The sequence below is a fragment of the Electrophorus electricus genome, chromosome 15, assembly GCF_041902795.1.
Source record: "Electrophorus electricus isolate QZ-2024a chromosome 15, ASM4190279v1, whole genome shotgun sequence".
NCBI lineage: Eukaryota > Metazoa > Chordata > Actinopteri > Gymnotiformes > Gymnotidae > Electrophorus > Electrophorus electricus.
Window position 1 is genome coordinate 14,413,983 of NC_137511.1, and position 24,041 is coordinate 14,438,023.

The 24,041-nt window shown below is 41.2% G+C and overlaps 2 protein-coding genes across 16 annotated transcripts in view; both read left to right on the top strand.

The window, feature by feature from the left end:
* jakmip3 (Janus kinase and microtubule interacting protein 3) overlaps positions 1-14,902 on the top strand; it is a 36,818-nt gene extending 21,916 nt beyond the window's left edge. For 2 of the 13 annotated variants that reach the window (XM_081697060.1, XM_081697058.1), the window contains 20 exons: positions 2,168-2,287; positions 3,050-3,196; positions 4,634-4,765; positions 5,195-5,230; positions 6,059-6,130; positions 6,359-6,475; positions 6,560-6,688; positions 6,916-6,999; positions 7,525-7,587; positions 7,683-7,781; positions 8,251-8,349; positions 9,362-9,421; positions 9,560-9,625; positions 9,794-9,862; positions 10,205-10,282; positions 10,571-10,777; positions 11,185-11,250; positions 11,442-11,514; positions 12,635-13,831; positions 14,003-14,902. In XM_081697060.1, coding sequence (XP_081553186.1) covers positions 2,168-2,287; positions 3,050-3,196; positions 4,634-4,765; positions 5,195-5,230; positions 6,059-6,130; positions 6,359-6,475; positions 6,560-6,688; positions 6,916-6,999; positions 7,525-7,587; positions 7,683-7,781; positions 8,251-8,349; positions 9,362-9,421; positions 9,560-9,625; positions 9,794-9,862; positions 10,205-10,282; positions 10,571-10,777; positions 11,185-11,250; positions 11,442-11,492 — 1,695 coding nt within the window. In that variant the 3' untranslated portion in view covers positions 11,493-11,514; positions 12,635-13,831; positions 14,003-14,902. Of the gene's footprint in view, positions 1-2,167; positions 2,288-3,049; positions 3,197-4,633; positions 4,766-5,194; positions 5,231-6,058; positions 6,131-6,358; positions 6,476-6,559; positions 6,689-6,915; positions 7,000-7,524; positions 7,588-7,682; positions 7,782-8,250; positions 8,350-9,361; positions 9,422-9,559; positions 9,626-9,793; positions 9,863-10,145; positions 10,283-10,570; positions 10,852-11,184; positions 11,251-11,441; positions 11,515-12,634; positions 13,832-14,002 lie in introns of those variants that run through there. The other 11 variants (XM_081697062.1, XM_081697067.1, XM_081697064.1 and 8 more) reach the window with 9 other exon arrangements.
* A 264-nt stretch (positions 14,903-15,166) lies between these two features.
* dpysl4 (dihydropyrimidinase like 4) lies at positions 15,167-23,967 on the top strand. 3 transcript variants are annotated; one of them, XM_027013245.3, is made up of 14 exons: positions 15,185-15,777; positions 18,505-18,593; positions 18,777-18,961; positions 19,806-19,970; positions 20,247-20,308; positions 20,473-20,553; positions 20,656-20,724; positions 20,821-20,941; positions 21,053-21,209; positions 21,415-21,556; positions 21,959-22,129; positions 22,407-22,586; positions 22,970-23,141; positions 23,452-23,967. In XM_027013245.3, exons 1-14 carry the CDS (start codon positions 15,424-15,426, stop codon positions 23,541-23,543), a joined length of 2,040 nt encoding a protein of 679 aa, XP_026869046.2. In that variant the 5' UTR covers positions 15,185-15,423; the 3' UTR covers positions 23,544-23,967. The 3 variants fall into 3 exon arrangements, with proteins under 3 accessions (XP_026869047.2, XP_026869046.2, XP_026869048.2); XM_027013247.3 differs by lacking the exon at positions 15,185-15,777 and adding an exon at positions 16,215-16,508; XM_027013246.3 differs by lacking the exon at positions 22,407-22,586 and having other exon boundaries at positions 15,167-15,777.
* The last annotated feature ends 74 nt before the right edge of the window (positions 23,968-24,041 follow it).

The window sequence follows — 24,041 nt, forward strand, 5'->3', positions numbered from 1 at the left end:
CCTCTGAGCTAAGCTAGCAGTCATTACACCTGAATGCTGCCAGTCTTCATAAACATAACACCCAACATTTCCTCAACAAACACAGAGTTTACCATTGGAGGATGGCTTGTTGCGGTGTAAATTTGGGAGACCCCACGTGCCTGGAGTTTACTGGAGACTGATAGTGTGCTACTGCCATTTAGATTGGATTCTGAACCAAAACAAATGTTCCTTCAGCATATAGAGGCAACTTTCATCATGTGTGAATTTGCTTTTCAGCACAACAGTAACTGTAAATGATTGGTTTACATGTGTAAATACTCATTCTTTAGACTCATACCAGCGTTTCTACTGGTGCACTGGGCTTTTCTTTAAGAGCACAGGAACTATTAATATGCACCTTGCTGTAAGCTCTTCAATGCTTCAACAGTTACCTGAGTGCAAAATATGTGCATATGTATCAAGGGGATTGCCTCACACTATGCAGGTGGCACAGCAAGCAAATTAACGGCAGTAACCTGCATATTGACCTCAGCACGGAATGGAACAGAGTAATTATAGTAATAACCATGGCGAGTGGGACTGATGTTGGGATCTCCACTTCTAAGATTCATACCGTTGTTTTTTTGTTTTGTTTTTGTTTTTGAAAACAAGTCTGGTTTAAAGTAACAAGTGTGGTTTAAACTTATTCACATATTGTTGTGTGAGTAAAACGCGTTGTGTAAAAATAACAAGTCAAAACAAATGTAATTGCTATATATCGATTGCAAGGGATTCTTCATTTTTTATCTCTTTTTTTATCATAAGTCTGATTGTGGAAAAATAGACTGCACACTTCACACCCCACAACACCAGGCTGTAACAGCATCAGCCTTAATCCTTAAACCTCTGCTATGTCAATCCCCATGCATCTCCAACATCACGCTGTATTTTGTTGACAATGCTTGGCTCTCCGTTTCTGATCTTCACTGCAGACATTCCCCGCAGATACATGGAGCTCACTCATTAAAAAACATTTAGACCAACTACTACTCATTATTGATCAGTAATCATCTCCTGCACCTACTGGGTACAGACCTCTTGAAATCTACAGAGCCAGAAAAAATGGAATGATATTTTTGTGTTTTTGCAAAGGTGTTAAGTGTGATTAAGATATGTTGAAATTCTTAGAACTCTTCCAGAAAAGATTCTGCTTAACAGCTTGAATGTCACTTTTAATACACAACACTTTTAATACACAAATATCGGTTATAATGAACCGATATTTATTCAATACTGGGGCTTGAGTTGGGCTTATTATTATTATTATTATTATTTTGACCAGATAATATGCTTTTATTCCCAGACACCACAGTAGACAGTGTTTATCAGGTTTTCCCACATGTTGCGTGAGTGTTAACTACATGTGGTTATACATACTCAGTGCTGTGAAAACATGCATGTACACTAGTTCACGTATACACATGGCATGCACCCACTACCTTGTATATGTGTAAACATGCATAAAACTGCATCTGTGGGTTGTGTGCACCTGTTTACACATACAGGGTACTGCCCGATACTCTCAATTGACTCTGTATTATTCTCTTGTTTTTTTCAATATTTAAACCGATCTAATAATTTGTTTACTTTTGCTGTATGGAGAATGTGATGTCATTAAAGGCTGGTTGCTACTGTTCCTCACCTCAGAGTTGTTTAAAGACTGATCTTTAAAATTTAATGAAGAGTGTGCTATTAAAGATATTTGATGCCTTCCTTTCACACCCACAGAAGATTTGGCCAAATCAGATCACTGGAAGATGTACTTGGCACTTTTGATGTTCATTTCACTCAATTTTCTTCCATCTTAACATCATGGTACAGGTCAAAAATGGTCTTGCTGTAAAGGAAAAAAATTCAGTCCACCCATTAACCTTTAATACTGCTACTTTTGCAGGTTCCTTCTTCACATATGATATTCTCTCTTGTCTTGAAAGAAAGGCACAAAAAAAAGAGATCAATAAGTTATCCAAATTGCATTGAACTGTTTTGCGGCTGGCGGGGTTTTGCGGCCATCTGTGGGAAACTGATGGTTTTGGCATCTTCTGCGCGTGTGGGACCCAGGCCGTGCCAGCAGGTGTTTGGGACCCAGGTCTGCGGTGCTTGAGGTTGTGCCTTTCCACTTTTCTGCAGTTGGTTTGTGTTGCAGGTGCAGCAGCTGGATGAGAAGGACGCTCGGCGCTTCCAGCTGAAGATCGCAGAGCTGAGTGCTGTCATTCGCAGGTTAGAAGACCGCAACGCCCTGCTGTCGGAGGAGCGCAACGAGCTGGTGGGTGACTCCCCTTCTCCTCCAGGAAGCACAACACTCTCTTTACAGTGTAATAGTACAAGAACACACTCAGGAAGAAGAAGAAAAAAAGCATCTATGAAGAGGACAGATATTACTATTCTGAGTAGAGTTTGTGTTTTTCAGCTGAGATTTGAAAAATAAACAGAACAAGGAAGTCCTAACCTAAATTTTCCTATCTGTACCAAGAGTAAATCAGCCGTTGTCATGTACTGTAATGGTAGTACATTATTGGCACACTGGTGCTATTGTAGGCGTTATAGAACCATATTGTTTGTAAGGTGGCCAATTTGGAGAGACACAACACTGGGAGACACTGAACTGCGCATTGAAGTGTATAGAGAGAGAGTAGTAAAAATTGCGCAAGGTTTCCAGAGAAACAACAGGTTTCAGACAGAGGTCCTTCATGAGCTGTGAAAGCAAAGCACTTTATGTAGAACTTCCGAAGCACTTTGCTTGCCCAGCTGATGAAGGACCTCTGTCCCAAATTTCCTGTTTCTATGGAAACCCTGTGTACTCGAGTTTTACTACAGCACACTGCACTTTGTTGTTTTTTTTTTGTTGTTTTTTTTTTTAAAGTTCTTATGGAGTTCTGCCTCAGCGGCTCAAAGTTGTTTTTGCCAACACAAGGGGGACCTACAAAATATTAAGACAGGTACTTTTCATTTTATGATTGATCACTGTTTGTGTGTGTGTGTGTGTGTGTGTGTGTGTGTGTGTGTGTGTGTGTGTGTGTGTGTGTAGCTGAAGCGTCTTCGTGAAGCAGAGAGCCAGTATAAGCCACTCCTGGATAAGAACAGGCGTTTGAGTCGTAAGAATGAAGAGCTGGCTCACTCTTTCAGACGCATGGAGAACAAACTGCGTTTCATCACACAGGAAAACATAGAAATGGTATGACACATCAAACATGCAGTACTTCACCTAACAGTATTTACATAGAGCACAGGTATCAGAATCTTCAGCGCAGGTATCAGAATCTTTCTGTCCTGAATATGTGTTCTTACACTGTGGTAGTCTACTACATACAGTATATGTCTATAGTGAATACTCTTCTATATATATATATTCTCTATATAGTATAGTAGTCATTTATATTTGTGTACTTTTCTGTATTCTACTTATTTGCTTAATTTTCCTTTTTTAAAATATAGGCTGCTTATTTTTTATACAATGCCTTTCACCTTGAAATACATCTCTTACCATTTCCATGCTCAGAAACGAGGGCATGACTAGCCTGTTTTTCTCTCACATTAGTTTTATTGTTGAGATTTTCAACTCTAGAGTACCACTACCATGATCATATTAACTGATTCTCTAAGATGCAATACTGAACCTCACAAAATGATCGTTGTGCCCTGTAGATACATTTTGTTTGATCTTACAGTTGAATTAACAATAGTGGAAAAATATATCGCAGCAATTGCAAGAAGCATTCAGTGCATTCCATACTGAATGTTTGTAACACAGTTTTAAGGTCAAGTAAACAAAACATGATTAATATCACACAACATGGTTATAACTAATTAAATGCTAATAGCATTTCAAATTCACATAGCAAGCCCAGTAAACTTAATCACCCGTCGGTGATGTATAAATCTATAGCTCGGTTTCTGCGCACATGAACACCTCTCACTTTCCTTGATATAGTAGGGTTGGATTTTTTTCACTTGATGAGAGAGGTTAGTTGGCTTTCCCAGTGGTGCCAGTCTGTCTGCCTTGCTGTAACTGTTACACCTATGAATATCTGTTACTTCGCTGAAGTGGAGGGTATACCTCGGAAGGTGCTCCAGAGATCAGCATTTCTGTTCCAGTCCTGCAGGGCCGCTGCTCTCCACTGGTTTTCCTGTACTAACACATCTGATTAGGTAGTCATCGAGCACATTGTGAGATCAGTCATGTGCATCGGAGCAGAGAAAACATAAAACCGTGACGCGCTGGGCTGCCCCGGGAAAGTAATTAAGAATCTGGCCAGGTTTAGAATAGCCTGTAATCCACCCTGATTTGTGCATCAAAACCACGATCAGATCCAAGTAGAGAATTTGAAATAAAAATGTTGAATAAGACTTGAGAATCACTGAACTTCCTAATAATAATAACCATCTATTTGGCATTAGTTATTTACTGGGTTTGCTCTGACTTACTGATGACCGCATTAGTGGTGCATAGGTCAGGCTAATCTGGAGCTAAAGTAGCAGAGTGTCATAAAGAGGCTAACAGTGGCTAACCTAGCAGTGTGGTTCATTGGGGTAATAGCACCTGGTGAGGTAGAGAGTAGAGCTGGGTGTTAGCAGGTGTCAGTGGGTAACTGCAATGCACTGTGTCTGGCAGCAGGAGAAGGCGGGAACACTGCGGAGGCCGAGTTCTCTAAACGACCTGGACCAGAGCCAGGAAGAGCGGGAGATCGAGTTCCTCAGATTACAGGTCCTTGAACAGCAGAACATCATTGACGATCTGTCCAAGGTATCGCCATGACAACTCCTCCTGTTAATTCACCCGCTTACTCCCATGTATATGTGCATGCGCTTGTGCACACACATACACACACACTCACACGCATACACACATCCCTTGTGGACTAGTACCATACAGTTATATGCATTCAGGTGTTGTATTAGTTTGAGTCACTCACAAAACATCTTGAACCCATTCAGGTTAGCAATTACTGTTAGTGAAATGTATTACCGAAGAGTATAAACACCATGCTGGTAATAGCATTTCCACAGAGGATAAAAACATGCTTTTGTGGCTCAAAATAGCTTTCTGTGTATTTTCTTATAAGACCATGCCTGCTTTGCAAATGCATGTCCTGCTAACATGTCTTTAGAATAGGAAATGTCTATAACGTCTGTTCTGGATAATGTCTCTTTACTGGATGTTTTATTTTTGCAGGCATTTGAAACAGCTGGATATGTGAAGAGCGTAATTGTAAGTTCTCACAGCCATTCGTTCACTTTGCGGGAAACGAGGCCGTGTAATTAGCCATCATTAGGCTCTTCAATAAGTGCAAGGAGCTCAGCTGAAGAAAAATGAAAAAGTGTTGAAAAAACACATAAGAGAGCAAGCTGCAGGAGTCTCAGGCAGACTGTTTAACATACAGAGCAACACAAACACTGCCCAGAATAGCCTTGTGCATTACACATGCCAAACCTTGGTTTGATCTGTACATGCAGAGTCAGTCCTGAACTATACTTAATTATTTATGCTGCTGCATTTACATGATTAAAATTTTCAAGACAAAAATAGCTTCAGCTAAGAATTCATTATACAAGAAATGTTAACATTTATAAACCTCCTTTTATTTTTCCCATGCAGGGCTAGGTTTTAGGTCAGTTTTAGGGTTTAGGGTTGAAAACAGGCAAGACGCATGCAAATAAAGTCTTACCAACATTACATGGAATGAGTAGAATTAGAGTAGAACCATTAATAATCAGAAAAGTCTTGAACCGTGACTGATCAAAGGATGTGGTTCTTGTGTAGTATTATTAAAATAATTGCAAAGCTAGTCATTACACTTCCACAGGAATGTATAAAGCATTAGCATAAACACTATATAACTACAATATATCCAAGTATTTTTTTGTAAAGAAAAACAAACAAACAAAAAAACTACTTAAAATACTGTCTCAATATACACGTCTGAAAGGTCATGCTTGTAATATTGAAATATGAATTCAGATTATAAAAGTGCAATCCTGCAATAAAATGGCTTTCAGATGTGTCTTGTTTGAGCCACTGACCTTTTCTGTCCTCCAGGAGAGAGACGTGCTGATGAGATACAGAAGGCAGGACAGCGTGCGCAGGAAGAGGAGTTTAAAGACCTGCAAAGTACAATTGCGCTCGCACAGCACCACAAAAGGCCCTGGCACTGTGCTACATTTCAGTTTCAGAGAGAGATTTGCGGAACAAGTCACTGTTTCCTGCATGTTTGTTTCCATAGTATTTTCAAGAAGATCAATAATGTACCTTAACCGATGTGCCCGTGAGAACTTTCTGCATCATTTCCCCTTTTCTCTGCCTTCCTTTTGATTTGTGTCTTCTCTCTCTTTCCTGTAGCCAGTGATCGAGACGTTCTTTGGCTATGACGAGGAAGGCTCTATAGACTCGGATGGCTCTTCCATATCCTACCACACCGACAGAACCCCCTGCACGCCAGACGATGATCTAGAGGAGGTGGATACACCTTTGTGTGATTGTTGTGTGTTTCTGTGTGCATGTGAAACTCTGTGTACACTCATTCTGGTGTGACGTGTGTAGGGAATGCGCAAAGAAGAAACGGAGCTGAGGTTCCGTCAGCTGACGATGGAGTACCAGGCTCTTCAGCGTGCGTATGCCCTACTCCAGGAGCAGGTGGGCGGGACCTTTGATGCTGAAAAGGAAGTCAAGGTGAATTACTTACACTCTGATGCACTGTAACGTCATAGAGGTCCGATGGAACTACTATGAATAAAGGTTTTTCCAAATTAAATATAAATGTCACACTGTATTAGTCTCTATTAGAGTTAGAATGTTAACATAAAGTGTTACTTGTGTGTAAATCTGTCTGTTTAAATAGCTGCAGACTTTTATTTTAAATATCCCTTTCATTGATGCTATTGTTTATTCACATGTAGACGCGAGAGCAGTTGCAGGCAGAGCTAAGCCGCTACCAGACCAGGATAGCTGACCTGGAGCGTGTGCTGAGCCAGCAGGGCCAGGTACGATCCTCTCTCCATCTCATGTGGTACTAACCCGAGGACCCGCAAGGCTCCAAGCAGTACCCAGCTCTGTTCTGATCAGCTTCCCACCAAATACTGAGATTAGTTTTTCATTACATATGGCTGAGATGTGGAAGACCAAGAGGAAATGGCAGGTCTAAGGTCCAAAGACATACACTTATCTTCCTCCCACTAATGAACTAGAATCCTGTCTGGACTGTTGCCTCCAAAACTTTAAAAGGACTTCAAATAAAGTTCAATAAAGGTCTTTGTGCAACAGCAACCATTGACCCAAACAAGGTCACGACCCATTATGGATGACAAAAAGAAAACATGCTGCTAAAATGTTGTTTTTGTTCACTTTTAATTACTTAATTAGTAAGTTAAATTGAATTATATTTTTGTTTAACATTAGTTCTGCAAATTATAGAAGTATAACAACAGTTGCATTTAATTTAAGATGAAATCTTAGCACTTAACCTTCTTCAGAGGGATCAGCCTTCTGTAATTTCTTCTACCTCGCAGGATGTGAAGTGGGTTGAAGAGAAACAGGCCTTATATCACCGAAACCAGGACCTCGTTGAGAAGGTGAGCCGTGTACAACTCAGTTCAGTTTCCCACACGCAACACGTCCAAATGCTAACGCTCTAATGATTTGTGTGTACCCATGGTTTCCTCAACAGCTGAAGGATGTGGAGACAGAAGAGGTACGCCTGAAGCATGAGCTTCAGGATGTAAAAGACCAGAATGAACTCATGGAGTTCCGCATTCTAGAACTGGAAGTAAGTACGACAAGGAAGTTGTACACCTCGCAAAGTGCTGTGTGCAGATGTTTTTACGACGTCTTTTTATACAGATCTTTGCTGCGTGTTGATGTGCGCTGATATTGTTTACACATCAGTGCGGTATATAGATGTCGTGCGATGATATTGTTTGCACAGTACCGATGTCTGGACGTGTTGGGTACTAAGGTCCTCAGATCTAAATTATATTCAATGTTTCATGCAATATGTTTGTTATTTTATCCCAAGACTTACCTTAAAAGAACATCTGTTCAAATTTCTATGTTGAATCACAGTCTACTGCTCACATGCTCTTCAGCACAATGCTTCACATCAACAGCTTGTCTGATCACGCAACACTGATCATATCAGCTTGGAGCATTGTCTGAATGGAGCCTGAATCTTTTTGATATTCTCGTTTCTTATTTTTCCCCTGAATCTTTTTAATCTTCTTACGTTTATGTTTTAGGAGAGAGAGAGGAGGTCTCCGGCCATGAAGATCCACAGCATCCTGTTTGCAGAGGGAGTGAGTCCTCTACAGGTGTACTGTGAAGCAGAGGGGGTCACAGTGAGTCTCTATCCAAACCACTGCTTTGTAAACAGAATACTTAAGGCTATTCAAAACACAGCAGACATTAGAGTACTGAAGTATACCGATAGCTAAAAGAAGTCCGTAGTTCTTGACCTGAAGGATTAACCACTTGCAGCCTTCACTCTAGCAGATGATGTCTCCTAAATAGCAGCCCTGCACACCTCCACCCATGTGTTCACTGCACACCCCCACCCATTGTAATGGGTTAGCACAGACCTCATATCGTACTCAGCTCTATGTGCCGTAGGATGTCAGCACACGCTTGGCACACGGACCATCTTTCACCAGGAAGGCCTGTTTACTCAGACATGCAGGGTCAGCCCCCAGTACATCTGTTACGAATGCACACACACACACGGGGCAGGTTAGAGGAGTCATGCAGGTACTTGTAGTCAGGTCGGTCCGAGGCCGAAAACACGGCAAGGCATCCAGGGGCCAAGCAAGAGGAGAGGTCTGAAATGCAGGCAGGATTCGGAAACCAGGAAGACAAACACATATCTGGATTGCTCAGTATGCAACATGGTAATACGTCACAAAAAGAGTGCAAGGGAGGAGAGCTTGAATAGGAGGGTAGTAATGAGGAGAATAGTGTTCAGGTGTGTAATTCATACTCTGGAGAACCAGATCAGAGATGTCTCTGAGAAGAGGCAGGCATGGCAGGGCTGGGATGAGCGTGGTTCCTGGTGTTCGTAACAACATCACGGTTTGTTATGCTTGACTTGTACAATAAAAGCATTTATGAGGTTATAAAAAGGCATTGGTAGCTTAGTGGTTAAGACTACTTGACTAGTAACCATAAGTTCAAGCCTCACCACTGCTAGGTTGCTCCTGTGTAAGGCGCTTATTGCTCAAGTTGTATTCACTCATAATTGTATAATTAAAGTTTCAGGTAAATGTAAAACATTTACTCTTTCACTACCTGCTGTCGTTACAGTATTTCTCTCATATCAGTTCTAGTTCAGTAACATTCTCTTTTTCCATGTATTAGGACATCATCATCACGGACCTGATGAAAAAACTGGACATTCTGGGGGATAACGCCGTAAGTGTATGTTCATTTTATATGTAAATGTGTGTGTCCCTACACACAGGGTATATGCGTGGGGAATATACCCTGCTGCATGTGGTACAAACGCATCCAAATGCTCCGGTTGACTCTCTGCCTTAATTTCACTGGATGGTTCAGAATCTGAGCAATGAGGAGCAGGTGGCGGTGATCCATGCCAGGACTGTGTTAACTTTAGCTGAAAAGGTACTGCATGTATCAGTTTGCTCTTTTCTTTCCTTGTTTTCAAAGACCTCTTATGAAATTATGAACAAATTCTTATGAACTTTATATGCCTTGGATGATGCATGTGCACTCCTGTACATTTTTTTAGTGTTTTGTATATTTTTAATGAATGAATCTCCTTGCTTTCAGTGGCTAGAACAAATTGAGGTAACCAAATCATCATTACAGCAGAAAATGATCGACATTGAGAGTGAAAAGGTAAATGCATATACTTTGTCAAAGAAAGATTTGTTAAGTGATATTTGTCATTCAAATTACCAGGTGAAATTCGGATTTACGACCTACAACCTAAAATGAGCTTTATCATTTAATTATACCTGCTTTCAATCAATTCATATATTTTTAATTACTATATATTTGTTGGACATATCCTGTTGCTAAATTATGTGTAGCCTTACGCGTTACAGAAAGTCGCCTTAGCTGTGACTGCTCCCAGCTGTCATCCAGCCTAGTCTGAATGACTGCTTCCTGTCCTTTTTAGCTGCTTCCTGTCCTTTTTAGCTGCTGATGGATATGTTCTTATGTGTTATACCTCCAAAGGAGCTCTTCAGTAAACAAAAAGGATATTTAGATGAAGAATTAGACTACAGAAAACAGTCTATGGATCAGGCTAATAAGGTTTGCAGGCCATCCACATTCAAGTTTTCTACATTACATCTTGTACTAAATATTAAAGAAAATATTTATTTTCAAAATCAGTGCTCAATTGATATCCTCTATTTTGTGCCCTCTGGTGGTACAATTTTGTCATCATTGCTCCACACCCCACCCTTTCTCTGCTTGCATTTCTGTTGGCGTCTCTCTCTCTCTTTCTCTCTCTCTCTCTCTCTCTCTCATTCTGTCTCTCTTCCTGTTTCCGCTCCCTACCTCCTGTTTCCTGTTTCTCATTATCCTCACTGCCCCCAGCGAATCCTGGAGCTGGAAGCAATGTTGTTCGATGCACTGCAGCAGGAAGAGGCGGGTGCCAAAGTTTCCGAGATGCTGTCAGAGGGCGATCGGGATTCGCTGAGGAGAGCTGTCGATCAGTGGAAGAGACAGATTCTCTGCGAATTACGAGAGAAAGATGCTCAGATACTCAGAGAGAGAATGGAGCTCCTACAGCATGCTCAACAAGTAAAGGCAGTGATGAGTACAGAACAAACACAGGCATCCATTCAGCAGTTATCCTATGATCATTAATACTGCTGGTAATGTGTACTACTTTGTTGTTTGTGAAATGCTTAACTGCTGTAGAATAAATGAACTCAGATTCCCAATCCTATTGTTAAATACAAAAAAAACTAATAGCTGCTTGTGTTCAATAAAACACATTTCTGCATAATATATTAAGTAAGCAAAGGTACATATACAATTAATGAGAGCTCAGCATACTGACTATGTGGCAAAATTATGGCTATTATTGCTATTATTCCTTCATGTTATCCTTCAAAGGCTAAACATTAGTTCTAGGGTGGAATGAATGACTGTTCATTTGACGGTAATTGTTTAATGATCTTGGCTCTCTCTTAATTCCCACACAGCGAATAAAAGAGCTAGAAGAATGGATCGAGACACAGAAACGACAGATTAAAGAACTGGAAGAAAAGGTATAACCTGTGTGCATGTATGCCTATTACATGCTTTTGTAAGCCCTATTGAACTAGAAGGATATTAGATATTGTAGATCTGCCTGACAATTATCTCATAGACTTTTAAGCTTAGAATCTGTATTTCTTACATGACTTTCCTGTCTCTTTCTCTTCTCCATTCTGTTGTCATTTTCCATCTCCATGTTTAGTTTTTATTTTTATTTTTGTTCTTTTCTTTGGCCTTCATCCTTTGGTCTTAATTCTTCCAGCATGCCAGAGATGGTAAGTAGCAGCAGACAACCAGGAAAAAAAAAAAGGCAATTTTAATAATTAATGTTAGCTGGTACATGGCACTTCAGGAAAAGAGCAGCTTTCAAAGCAGAGGTGCACCACTGGATCTAGTGTGAGCTGCTGCACAAGCCTGCTGGCCGTTGAAGGGTGGGGCATGTAAACGGCTTTGTTCACAGGCACGGGGATTCACAGTACAGGGTGATTCTCCTTCCTTCACCAAGTGATTTTGGCCCAATTTCCCAAAATCATTACAGTGTTAAGATTGATTTATGTGAGAGAGAGAGAGAGAGAGAGAGAGAGAGAGAGAGAGAGAGAGTGAGTGAGAGTGAGTAAGTTCAGTGTATTACTCACTCTACCCTGTTAAGATGATCTACGTTTTATGATGCTTTTGGCAAACCCAGCCCTGATTAGAGGGATTAATTGATCTGATTCATGTGATGTACCAGATTTATGTAACGTTTCTGCTGGCCTGATTGCCGATGGGCGTGGAGCAGGACGCACAGACTCCCTCACTAAAGTGAAACACTTATTAACAAAAGACACGAACAACACTGGTGGCACTCATACACAATATTAACAAAAGACACGACCTCCATACTTAATAAAACACAGATCACAATAACACTTAACAATGACTACATACGTGTTTTACATATAACAGCAGACTACACACTAGCTGAGATTTAAATAGACACAACATTAAACCCCGTGCAGGTGCGCACAATCACAAAAGGCATGGCCACAAACAAGGTGAACCCCCCTAAACGCGACAGTGTGGGGGAGCGTCCCGTGACAATTTACCTGTACAGGTAATGCGATCACGGCTCTCCTCCATGATGAAACATATTTTCTGCCCTGAGGAAATTTGCAGTCTTATGCCTCCCAGCTGGGAGGTTCAGGTAGTGGATGGGACACTTAAATAGACTAGCAACTGGAGACAACAGAATGAAAAGGAAAAGATGCTTAAAATTTGCTTAAGAAAATTTCCTCACCATTTAGTTTGTGTTCAAGTTCAAACTTTTTGCCCTTTTATAAACAGCCCTAGTGCCTTGGAGACAAATTCAGGACCACAGTCTTATATACATATGATTTTATTTCATTTTCCTACTAGCTCACAGGTTTCCAGGCTGTTTTCTGCCTTCTGTAAAAGAAGAGAAGAGAAAGGATATATCCACAGACAGCTCATGTGATCTGGAAGGCCAGCAATCGTCTGTTGATGCAAGAGGCTACTCTCTCAACCTCAAACTCTAGCTTTTCCTTGGGACCTACTGCTAAGGGAATATGGTGCTCTCTCTAGTGGACTAAAACTGTTTTTATCTTGCTGAACTTTGACCTTTGCTCCATATGACCTCTTGGGTGTGGAATTTAAGGAGTATTAAATTGAAGTGCTCTCTCCTTTCCCTGCTAAGCAGGTGGTGCTGGAGGCTGCTTCCCTTTGGAAGCCTGAAGGAATGAGAGGTGTTGCATTAAAATCCTTCCCCCTCACTGTTTACACTCAGTCTGCTATGGTTCCTAAAGGCACACCCAGTGCCTGCCTGGTGGAGCTAGTTATGCTCATACTCTCTCTTTTACACACACATAAACACACAAATATATATACACCAGAGCATATGTAATGGAACTGAAAGCCAAAACCCTCGGGTTAGATTTGATTTTTTTAAATGTAAAAGATCAGTATTTCAAAATAAATTTCTCAAGAGAGAACTACAAACCTGAATGGATGTGGCGTTTTTACTCTGCCTTTTTCAAGTGTTTATGAATCGCTTTGTTTTAAGAATTGAATTATTGTTTATATATATATATATTTTTTTTTTTTCAATCATGATGGTAAACATTGTATGATTCTTTCGAGACTGCCATACTAGGATAATAATTAGTTTAGACTGGAGGCTTTAGCAAACCTGGAGCAGTGGAGACAAGGTGATGTTCAGTTCCAGTCGTTTTAGCACTTGGTATCACTGTGATTATATGAAAAACAAGCAGGACTGGAAGATACATCACAAGATACAATCACACAGCAAATCCATCAGTGTTAGTGTAACTTCTAACCCATGTTCTACAACTGAAGTATGCAAAGAATGCAATGATGTGTATTAAGTATGTTGATGTTTATTGATTGGAATATTACTTTTGTTTCTTTTCATTCAATGCCAATGCCTTAATAAGAAACGTGACCAGAAGGGGGCAGCACATTACTATTTTTTTATTATCGTATTTATGGCATTTAATATTTTTCAGTGACTGTTGTACTTGCTGCTTCCGAATAATCTGTGCCTTCGGGTGAAAATCCTTTGTTTGTTTGACAATAGTAAGTAGCATATTGTATTGTTTTTACATTAATTTACTTATTTCGTATATACAGCATGCATATGTTTTAGACATTAAATGTTTGGTTATTCAGTAAAACACTGGACGTTTTGTTAAAAACAAATCAGGTTTTTAGAGCCGTTCACTACCGAAACAATTACGCTTGTTTTAGCATTGCAGTGCTTGTCCAAAGATCCTGTCTGCTCACATTAAGATCCGGGACGAACGAGAGACGAGTAGAGACGAAAGGACGAGGAGGAGATGAACGAAATGCAGGTCTCTGTCTCTATGCCTCTCTCAGTGGTCAGCGGCTTCCAGTTGTCAGAAGATTCACTCAGACAGGCTTACACTAAACTAGGACAAAAATATCTCTCAGGCTTAAATTCACCATGGCTCTGGACGGCCAGGGGCGCACTGAATGAGAGGAGAGCAATGCATTGTGCATGCATGAAAAAATGTGGGATAGGTTTGCTAAAATGATCGCAATCTTTAAATTGTACAGCAAGTATTCCTTCAACCCGAGAACACACCCTCATTGAAGATGATCTTAACACTACGATGATTTTTGGCAAACGGGGTCTTAACCTGTATTTTCTGAAGCCCAACATCTGTTTACATGTTGTTTTAGATGTGTTGATCCAGTTAATATTGGAGACATTTAAACATAGAAGCTTAATGGTGATTTGACTTGTGCTTGTGTCCTACTATTCTCACGTTTCTTTTTAAATCGGTACCCATTATATTTGTAGTGTTTTTATTGGGACAGTAAATATGAGTGACATTGTGATACAACATGTCTGTGTCGATCCTATGGGCATTTTTGTTTTAAATGTCTGGGTCTCAACCTTTGTTCCCTGATTCAAAAAGATTTAAATACGTGTACACGTGTTACGTCTTATGAATTCATCGAGGTACTTGTATCTTTACCAGGATTCTTATTGCTAAAATTGTTTCCAGATTGCGTAAAATTTGTAAATTATTTCGAACTCCTCATGCGTGCGTGTGTGAGGAGTCTCGCGGCATCTTGCCATTCAGTGTTAAATACGGTCATATTAAACTACTACAGCGAAAACCTTATTGTTATGGGGGTTTTTTTGTTTTTTTGTTTTTTTTTGTTTTTTTTGTTTTTTTTAAGTGCGCATTGTTGTGCTGGGGACAAAATCAACTCCACGGCGCAGTTCACTTTTCTGATGTGGATTTGCACTCTAGGAACATGCCAATGGTTGATGCTTCCCCGTGACGTATTTAATATAGCTCCACATTTCTCGGTCTGTGACTTCTTCATTTGAAAAGGAAGTATAGGTCTGGGTTCGAATGTCCCTTCTGAATTTGTGCGCACCAGAGAATGGCTTTCTTTTATTAACAACATTCCTGTTCCTCTCAGACGTACGTGGTCGTGTCAGCACCACGCCCCTGTGGACAGCTCCCGCTGTATTACCTTTGTGAATAACACGCCTTCTGCTTGTGACAAGCCTGTGAACCAGTCAGGACGCATCGCTTAGGCGTTGATGATAACAGATTTGGGATTTTTGGTCTTCGAATCAACCTGTTCCATTTTATCTTCAAATTTAAAAATAAAATACCAAGAGAACCATGGCCGAGAGGAGACTTCTCCTAGAAGATGATGACCAAGGCTCTCTGCTTTCAAAACTTGGGACAGACAGTCCAAAACCGAGAATCAAGTTCGGGGGGATGTTTTGCAACGTCGAGGGAGCGTTTGAAAACAAATCTCTAAATTTTGACTTCTGCAGCGCCGGAGGGCGGGTTGACGACAAAAGTTACTTAAACACTCTCAGTGATACCGCGAGTGTGAAAAACTTTTCAAGCGCGAGTAACACATCTCGACCCCAACCAGCGCCGTCTTCTTCCAGTTTAGGAAGCCACGTTATCGTATACCCAGCGGGTCACAGCCGCGATTATAACGATCGATGTGAGGCTGGGTGGCAGGTAGGTGAGCATGAATACAAAATCTGCTACGTTAAAAAAATTACTTTTAGTGAACGACCAAATCAGTCTGCGGTAGATAACTTTTCAAGTTGATGGTATAACCTTAGATTTTCGCCCATAAATCGAAAAGAAAGTATATAGAAAGTCATCGTTTGAATAATGTTAGCGCACTATTTTACCCAAATGATGACTTTCTATAAGGCTATCGCAATACCTCATTCACCGTATCATAATGACCAGGTTATCGACTTTTGATAATTAAACCAATAATAAAATCTAATTACTTTTTTAGAATTTGAAGACAAGAGGATAAAATTCTAAATAGGAATTTAAAATTGATATATATATATATATATATATATATTAAGAATGATTTATGGTCATGCGTCCGAAAAGGTCGTCGCCCAGAGGTGCGATTCCGCCTCGCCCTTTATCGCCCGCAGAATGGGTGCGGAATACTGAACAGATGGTGCATGGGGCAGAGAAGGGAGGAGACTGTGGAACGCTTTGTTGACCACGACAGTTGAACCCCAATAATCATAAACCTTATTGATACCCGATTACAACTCTCCTCACGCCCTTTCGCTGGCACATGCTCATTACGGGTTTCCTCTAACGCGAGGACAGACGAATCCATCTCTCGCGTTTTTTTCCGCTACCTCGGAAATCCAAGCTTCCCCAGAACCGGCGGCATGTCTTACCAAGGCAAGAAGAATATTCCTCGTTTAACGGTAAGCAGCAGTGCCGCCGAGTCGGAAACAGTTACGGCATTATAAAACGAATCTAAGGGCAAAGATTTGCCGGTCACTGGGAGACGAGAGCCTTTTATTGTGCAGTGATGGGTGAGTCGCCGCTAGCAACAGCCTGCTGTCAGTGCTTTCCTTAAACAGACGACCGGTTTTAGAGAACCATTACAAACTACCGGCTCTGACACGGAAACGTAACTATGCAGTCTAGGAATAGTCTCTTAGCGTTGTTTAACAAAAAAAAACCTCAAAAATTAAATCGAAATGAGACATGAATGACACAGAGGCGTGCCGGCGGCACTGTAATTCACCACGGGGATCGCATGCCCATTGTCTGCACACACCCTTATGTCAAGAGTCTTAATTCAGACATTTGACTTAATTCCTTCATTTTTGATAAACGTAATCGTGCTTCTGTCGGAACGTCCTAATTTCTGTCCTTGGAATGTTAATGTCCCCAAAATGTCAAATACGACTCTACTTTATGAGCAATCACATCAGCCATTTATGGCCTAGACGTCTCGTCTGACGCGCCTACCCACGACCCCTCGGTTCGTTAAAACCTTTAAAGAAGCGATTTTTTTTTTCCACGTTAAGCACTGTAGGAAGCAAGCCGGGAACGGAATACTGTCAGCCCGGACAAAGAACCCGATCACCTTCCGCGCGGTTTGGCACAGAGGCTCGTCTTGCGTTTCTCGGGTGACCCACATTTGGGACGCACTTAAGTAGATTTTTTTTTATCTCTTTCGGTTTAAGGTTTGACACACACAAACACTGCATACGGAATATTTCACCCAAAAGGAACCTTTCAGCCAATGTTTTAGGCGTGATGCAGACGTGTTACTGACGCGCATGTGTTACTGAGATTACAGTGTCTCAGTCACTCCTGTGTGAGTTTCCTTTATTTGAGCTTGCCTGGTAGAACCAGACCTGGTCCAAGAAGTGGCCCTAAATATCACGAGCTGAGTATCAATGTGCAGTGGAGCTGAACTGCCCAAGGAAATGTCACAATACATTACCAACATGACTCGTTTTCCAACACTAAGCACAAAACTAGGCAAAACTACTAACAAACCTTTAGGACATACGGTATGTGCAAAACAGCCTGAGCCATGACTAGAATAGTTGATTTGATCTTGCAGTGCAATGATTTAAGATCCAAGAAAGGGCAACGCAGTGCGGAAATGCCTTAAAGGATCCAATGAGTTCGCCTTAATGGCTGCTTGGCACTGCTCCATGTAGGAGAAAAGGGAGGCCTTGGTGACTGTGAATGAAATTAAATGCATTAAAGCAGTTTGGTGGATCAACATGGCAGTGGAAAGCAAAATGACCAACTAATACTGCTGGAGTGTTAGGAAAAGTTTAGTCGTTCAAGTGCAAACTGCAGTGTGAAAATTAAATGGGCCTTTAATATTTTCTTGTGATGCTGGGATAAGTGTGAAGACCTAATTTTTAATATGGATATGCAGTGTTACAGTCGCTGCCTTATTTCATTATAAATTACTGCAAATTCTAAATATTCATGAGGATTTACATACATCAGCTAGACAGTTTGCTTTTATCTTTTTCCTTTCTTTGTAATTACACTGTAATCATATCATCAGAGCTGTATGCAAATTCAAGCTTTGCTATGAAAACAGAAAAGTTGCATTGTGCTCTGTTTAACTTCAAACACACTGTGCCAGTGGATAAGAGTAAAGCAAACATTTAAAATCATTAAGTAATAGCAATAAGCAGTAAGTACATTTTTTACTTAAAGTTTTCTAATTTTGAGGTCAATTTTCCATTAAAATGATAGCTCAGTGCTCAGTGAGCTAAGACAATATCTTTCTGCTTTATGCATGTAAGTTATATTTTGTTTGGTGTTGTTATAATGGCCAACATGTTTCATGTCTAGTTTGTGTAGTACCAAAATGTAATTTCCCAGCCCTTTTTAGTCCTATATATAATTTGCATGTTGATGTGTGTTCTTATTCTGCAGAGTGACAAGATCATCATCAAAGGTGGAAAAATCGTGAATGATGATCAGTCCTTCTATGCTGACATTTATATTGAGGATGGGATCATCAAGTAATTACACTTCTGCTTTTAAGCAAGACATATTTATCACATCATAACAAGATCATAAACAATGTAGCAGTTGTTTTTTCTGACAATATTCTTAACCTCATGCTTCATCTAAAAGTACTAGTGCTGTTAAGAGGGAATGAAAGCTAATGTGTATTGGTTGAGTCGTTTGTCGTCAACCTTCAGACAGATTGGGGAGAATCTGATCGTACCCAGTGGGGTGAAGACCATGGATGCGTATGGTCATATAGTCATCCCTGGTGGCATCGACGTGAACACCTGCCTCCATGCGCCACACTTGGGCATGAACCCCGCTGATGACTTCTACCACGGCACTCGCGCTGCGCTGGCTGGAGGCACTACCATGATCAGTGGGTTAAAGTTGTCGAAATGTCTTAGAGAAGGGAACGCAGGTGCAGAGGAAGCCTAGGATGATGGCCAGAGGACTAGACAGTAGCTTTTAGGAACTCTGTTAGGTTCCTGCACCACACAGTTTTTTGTTTACCCTGTTGACTTGCTGAGACTGGTATCTTGTTATGGAATTCTGCAGTAAATTAATCGGGTGTGTAAGGGCACCGAGCTGTGCAATGCTATTGTCCCCAAGGACTAAGATTAAGATTAATACAAGGAGGGGGATTAGAGAAGGTAGACAAAAGAGGATCTGGAAGGGTAATAACTGGGGAGAAAGTCACCAGTCAATTTAAAGAGGGAATAAAATGTGTTCCTCTAAGCCTAGCGCTATTAAGAACAGTTTATTAGATATTTGAATAAATACTTGAAGGTGATCAGAAGGTGTTTGAATGACAGCAGTATCCACATAGTTATACATTTATGAGTTGTCATGTTTAGAAATAATGTAACGGCAGTCTTGTTTTTATTCCCCAAACTGTGACCTATCAATATATTGTTTAACACATATTCTGTTTCTTCTATATAGTGAGGCTGCACTATTCATTGCATATTAACTGAAACTATCATTTCAAGCAGTAACCATTTCTGCTGAAAAGATTTAAATTAATGTGCAAAAGATTGCACCCAATGCCGGCACATCAAAATCAAGTGCTTGGTGAAGCACTCAGAAAACACATGAACTAATACATCAAGGAAATGGAAGAAAAGTCTCCCTGCTTTGTGTACAGTAATGCAGTATTTGGTTTTGGTATCACCTTTCAAATACATGCGGTGTCAAGAATGTCCTTCTACCTCCCCGGATAGTTGACCATGTGGTTCCTGAGCCGGGTGTTAGTTTGCTGACTGCGTATGACCAGTGGAGAGACGTGGCAGACAAGCGGTCATGCTGCGACTACTCCCTGCACATGGACATCACACGCTGGCATGAGGGCATGTTTGAGGAACTGGAAACTCTGATCAAAGATAAAGGTGATGCTATATATTTATCCAGCACGATGATCTCTGTTAAAAGCAGGACAGTACATTGTAATACGTGCAATTACACAGACAACTGCATGCAAGTTCAAGGACAAGGATAAAATTCAGAAATAGGAAAACACCGTAATTTTAATCTTACAATAGCTAGTGTACTGTAGAGGTACAGTTTGTTTTGTGCTGTATTGTAGTGAGACGTAAGGCTTTTGGAAATGTTGTGAGCCTTGACAATTCTGATTTTCAGTCTGTTTCTTTGTCTGTATATCTTAGGGGTGAACTCATTCCTGACCTTCATGGCTTACAAAGACAAATACCAAAGCTCAGATGCTCAAGTAAGATTATCCGTCTACGTGTGAATATTCACTACTGTTCCGTGTAACACGGAGCCATCACCACTCAGCTGCCATGCCGCTGTGTTCATCTTGAGAATACACACCTTGAGAGTTTAAACTAATGTGACAGAATGAGTTAAAGCCAGCTATTCGTCTCCCTACAGATGTATGAGATTTTTGGTATGCTAAGAGATCTGGGAGCTATTGCACAAGTGCATGCAGAGAATGGGGACATTATTGAGGAGGTAAAAGTCCAACCACATGCGTTGCTTATTTAATTGCTCTCAATTTATTCAGGACTCGTTTACCATCACTTTTGTTGTTCCTATTTTATTTTGTGATCCCAGGAGCAGAAAAGACTGTTGGACCTGGGAATCACAGGCCCTGAAGGCCACGTACTCAGTCATTCAGAGGAGGTAGAGACTTGTCGAGTGCTCCTGTCCACTCCTGCTGTTCAGGCATGTGCCAGTTTAGCTGTGGCATGTACTGAGCTGAGAATTTCCATTCCCTAGGTGGAGACAGAGGCAGTGTATCGGGCCATCACCATTGCTAAACAGGCCAACTGCCCTCTCTACATCACCAAGGTCATGAGTAAATCCGCTGCTGATGTCATCGCTAAAGCCAGGAAAAAGGGTAGAAAAAAGTCCCTTAGGGTTACAGCACCTACATTGCACAAATGGGAAGAACTGATGCATGCAGAACAATTAAGGAACTGTAGGTAATTCGATTGAGTTTGATTGGTAGGCTTGGTCGTTTATGGAGAGCCAATAGCAGCCAGCCTTGGGACTGACGGATCACACTATTGGAGCCAAAACTGGGCCGAAGCTGCCGCCTTTGTTATGTGTCCGCCTCTCAGTCCAGATCCGGCAACCCCAGACTACCTCAACTCCATGCTGTCCTGGTGAGAATCGTTCCTCTGAACAACTTTTACAGGAAAAAAATAAATTAATTAATTCAAGGTGAAAGTTATTTAACTCTACTTATGCAGCAGCAGCTGCAGTATGTATTGACTGAATATGTATTACTGGGAGCATTCCACCACCTCAGTTACTCTCAGATATGTCCCAGGTGTTCTTACCTTCCACGACGAATGCTCCCTGTTTCAGTGGCGATCTTCAGGTGACGGCCAGCGCTCACTGCACATTCTCCACCGCCCAGAAAGCAGTCGGGAAGGACAACTTCACTCTCATCCCCGAGGGAACCAATGGGATCGAGGAACGCATGAGCATTGTCTGGGACAAGGCTGTAGTATGTCACCTTACAGCAAAGCTCTGGTCTTCTGGCCTCTTTCTCTCTCTCTCTCTCTCTCTCTCTTTCTCTCTCTCTTTCCCTCTATCTCTCTCTTTCTCTCTCTCTTACTCTTCCCCTCGCTTATATTTTTTGTTTTCACTGATCTGTTATTTACAACATATTAGCATAAGTGTTATTTAACATTATTTTCTGTAGTTATGATTATAGTCATGATTTTTCCATAAACTGAAAATAAATGTAATTAGACTTAACCCTGGCAACTGTTTTGAAGAATCTGGACAAGATCAGGATATTACTTTTTTTTTTTTACATATTTGATATACACATAGATATTTGATTACATATAATGGTAAAACACTGTTCACATAAGACTGATGATGATGCTTTTCGGTCCCACAGGCAACGGGTAAAATGGACGAGAATGAGTTTGTGGCAGTCACCAGCACGAACGCAGCCAAGATCTTCAACCTGTACCCTCGCAAAGGCAGGATCGCAGTGGGCTCTGATGCAGATCTTGTAATCTGGAGCACAAAGGAGACCAAGACCTTCTCTAGCAAAACTCACACCATGGTAGTAGCTTTTCACTGTCAGTCACATATTTGACTTGTTTTTCAGTTCCAGGAGGTGTGTCTGATTTCTTGGTTGACACACACACCAAACTCAAGAAAGTGTCTAAATGTAAAAGAATGAAAGGGTACCTATTTTGCAAATTCTCTAAAAATGGCACCTTTTGTTAACTGGTTATTTCGTCAGAGCTCAGATAGTTATTTCGCCAAATCTCTTACAGGTATTGTTATTGTCTTGTTGCTTCCTTTGTTTCCTGGGTGTTTCCATGATGTTCCTGAAGACTGTGGAGATTAATATCTTTGAAGGCATGGAGTGTCGCGGCTTCCCTGTGGGGGTGATCAGCCAAGGCAGGATGGTCTTGGAGGGTGGAACACTGGATGTGGTGGAAGGGTTGGGACGATTTGTTCCCAGGAAGGCCTTCCCAGACTACGTCTATAAGAGGATCAAGGCTCGCAGCAGGGTGGGGCCTGCTCACTCACTATCTGGCCTTACATGGGAAATAAATGCTGCCTCAGCATTATAAAGAAATCTTTAATCAAAAGAGCACAGGGTTCTGTGAGCTGCTGCAGGGAGTCTGTGTTTTTTTATCTGTGACTTTCAAAACAAAAGTGAGAAATTGCATCCTCATGTCTGTGTGTGTGTGTGTGTGTGTGTCTGTGTCTGTGTGTGTGTCTGTGTGTGTGTCTGTGTGTGTGTGTCTGTGTGTGTGTGTGTGTGTGTGTGTGTGTGTGTGTGTGTGTGTGTGTGTGTGTGTGTGTGTGTGTGTGTGTGAGTGTGTGTGAGTGTGTGCGTGTGCGTGTGTGTGTGTGTGGTGGGGGGGTGATGGTTTTAAATGTTCTGCAGATGGCAGAGGCTCGGGGTGTTCCCCGTGGTAATTATGATGGCCCTGTCCATGATGTCATTAGCATGACAAAGTCTGTACCACCCACTCCCACCACCAGAGGGCCATCCTGTTCAGGGAAGACTGCTACTGGGCCAGCCAGGAATCTGCACCAGTCTGGCTTCACCCTCTCTGGTAAGCTATTTCCTCTACTGTGTGTTTGTTTTTACATATTTGGTATGGCCCTCAATCCATTGTCCTTCGTCTCTCTCTCTCTCTCTCTCTCTCTCTCTCTCTCTCTCTCTCTCTCTCTCTTTCTTGTTCTCACTCTTTGTCTTAAGCCTGAGAACTTGGGTCACAACTGGCCACAGAAATTCAGACATGCATTAACTATTCTCAACTGTAGATGGAAAGTTCAGTCTTGTATTAGTTTTTAGTAATGGGAAACCAAAAGAAAACCAACAATGTATAGAGCTTGGCCTTTCTTTCTTTCTGTCTAATGAAGGCACTCAAATGGATGACCACATCCCCAGACGTACGGCACAGAAGATTGTAGCACCACCTGGGGGCAGGTCCAATATCACATCCCTTTCCTGAGTTGTGTCCACTGAGGGAACCAAGCAGTTCTGATCTCCCTTGGCTTCCAGTTTTACATATTACAATAATATCATGCAAGCAACAATTTATCTACCAACTTTAATACACACTGTAATTTCTGTCAGTGCTACCATACAAAGACAGAGCTATGCACCCCCTAACACATGAAGAATAGATAACCATATAGCCTATTAATTTCCCTTTTATTGGCTATCTTCAGCATAAACTCTTTTCATCCATAATCCAATGCCCATAGTGTAGCATGTAACATTTACCAGAGTCTGCAAACTCAGTATCCCATTCTGTCAGCTTTAGCATACAAGTAGCATTGATAATGTGATGAAGATGAGTAGCTGGTGATTGTAGTGTCTGTAACACTGGACTGATCGATTCCAAGTGCTGCCTTTAAACCAGCGCTTGTCCTGTCTGCCTACACACACACCGAGGTGGACATTCCTGAGGGGCTCTCTGTCACTGTCTGTGTGTTTTTGGAAGCTG

Bases quoted from the DNA above. Each gene is read 5' to 3' on its own strand.
- dpysl4 (XM_027013245.3), top strand. From the start codon at position 15,424: ATGGCCGAGAGGAGACTTCTCCTAGAAGATGATGACCAAGGCTCTCTG. The intron at 21,557-21,958 runs GTATGTCACCTT...TCGGTCCCACAG, and splicing joins TTGTCTGGGACAAGGCTGTA to GCAACGGGTAAAATGGACGA. The intron at 22,587-22,969 runs GTGGGGCCTGCT...AATGTTCTGCAG, and splicing joins GGATCAAGGCTCGCAGCAGG to ATGGCAGAGGCTCGGGGTGT.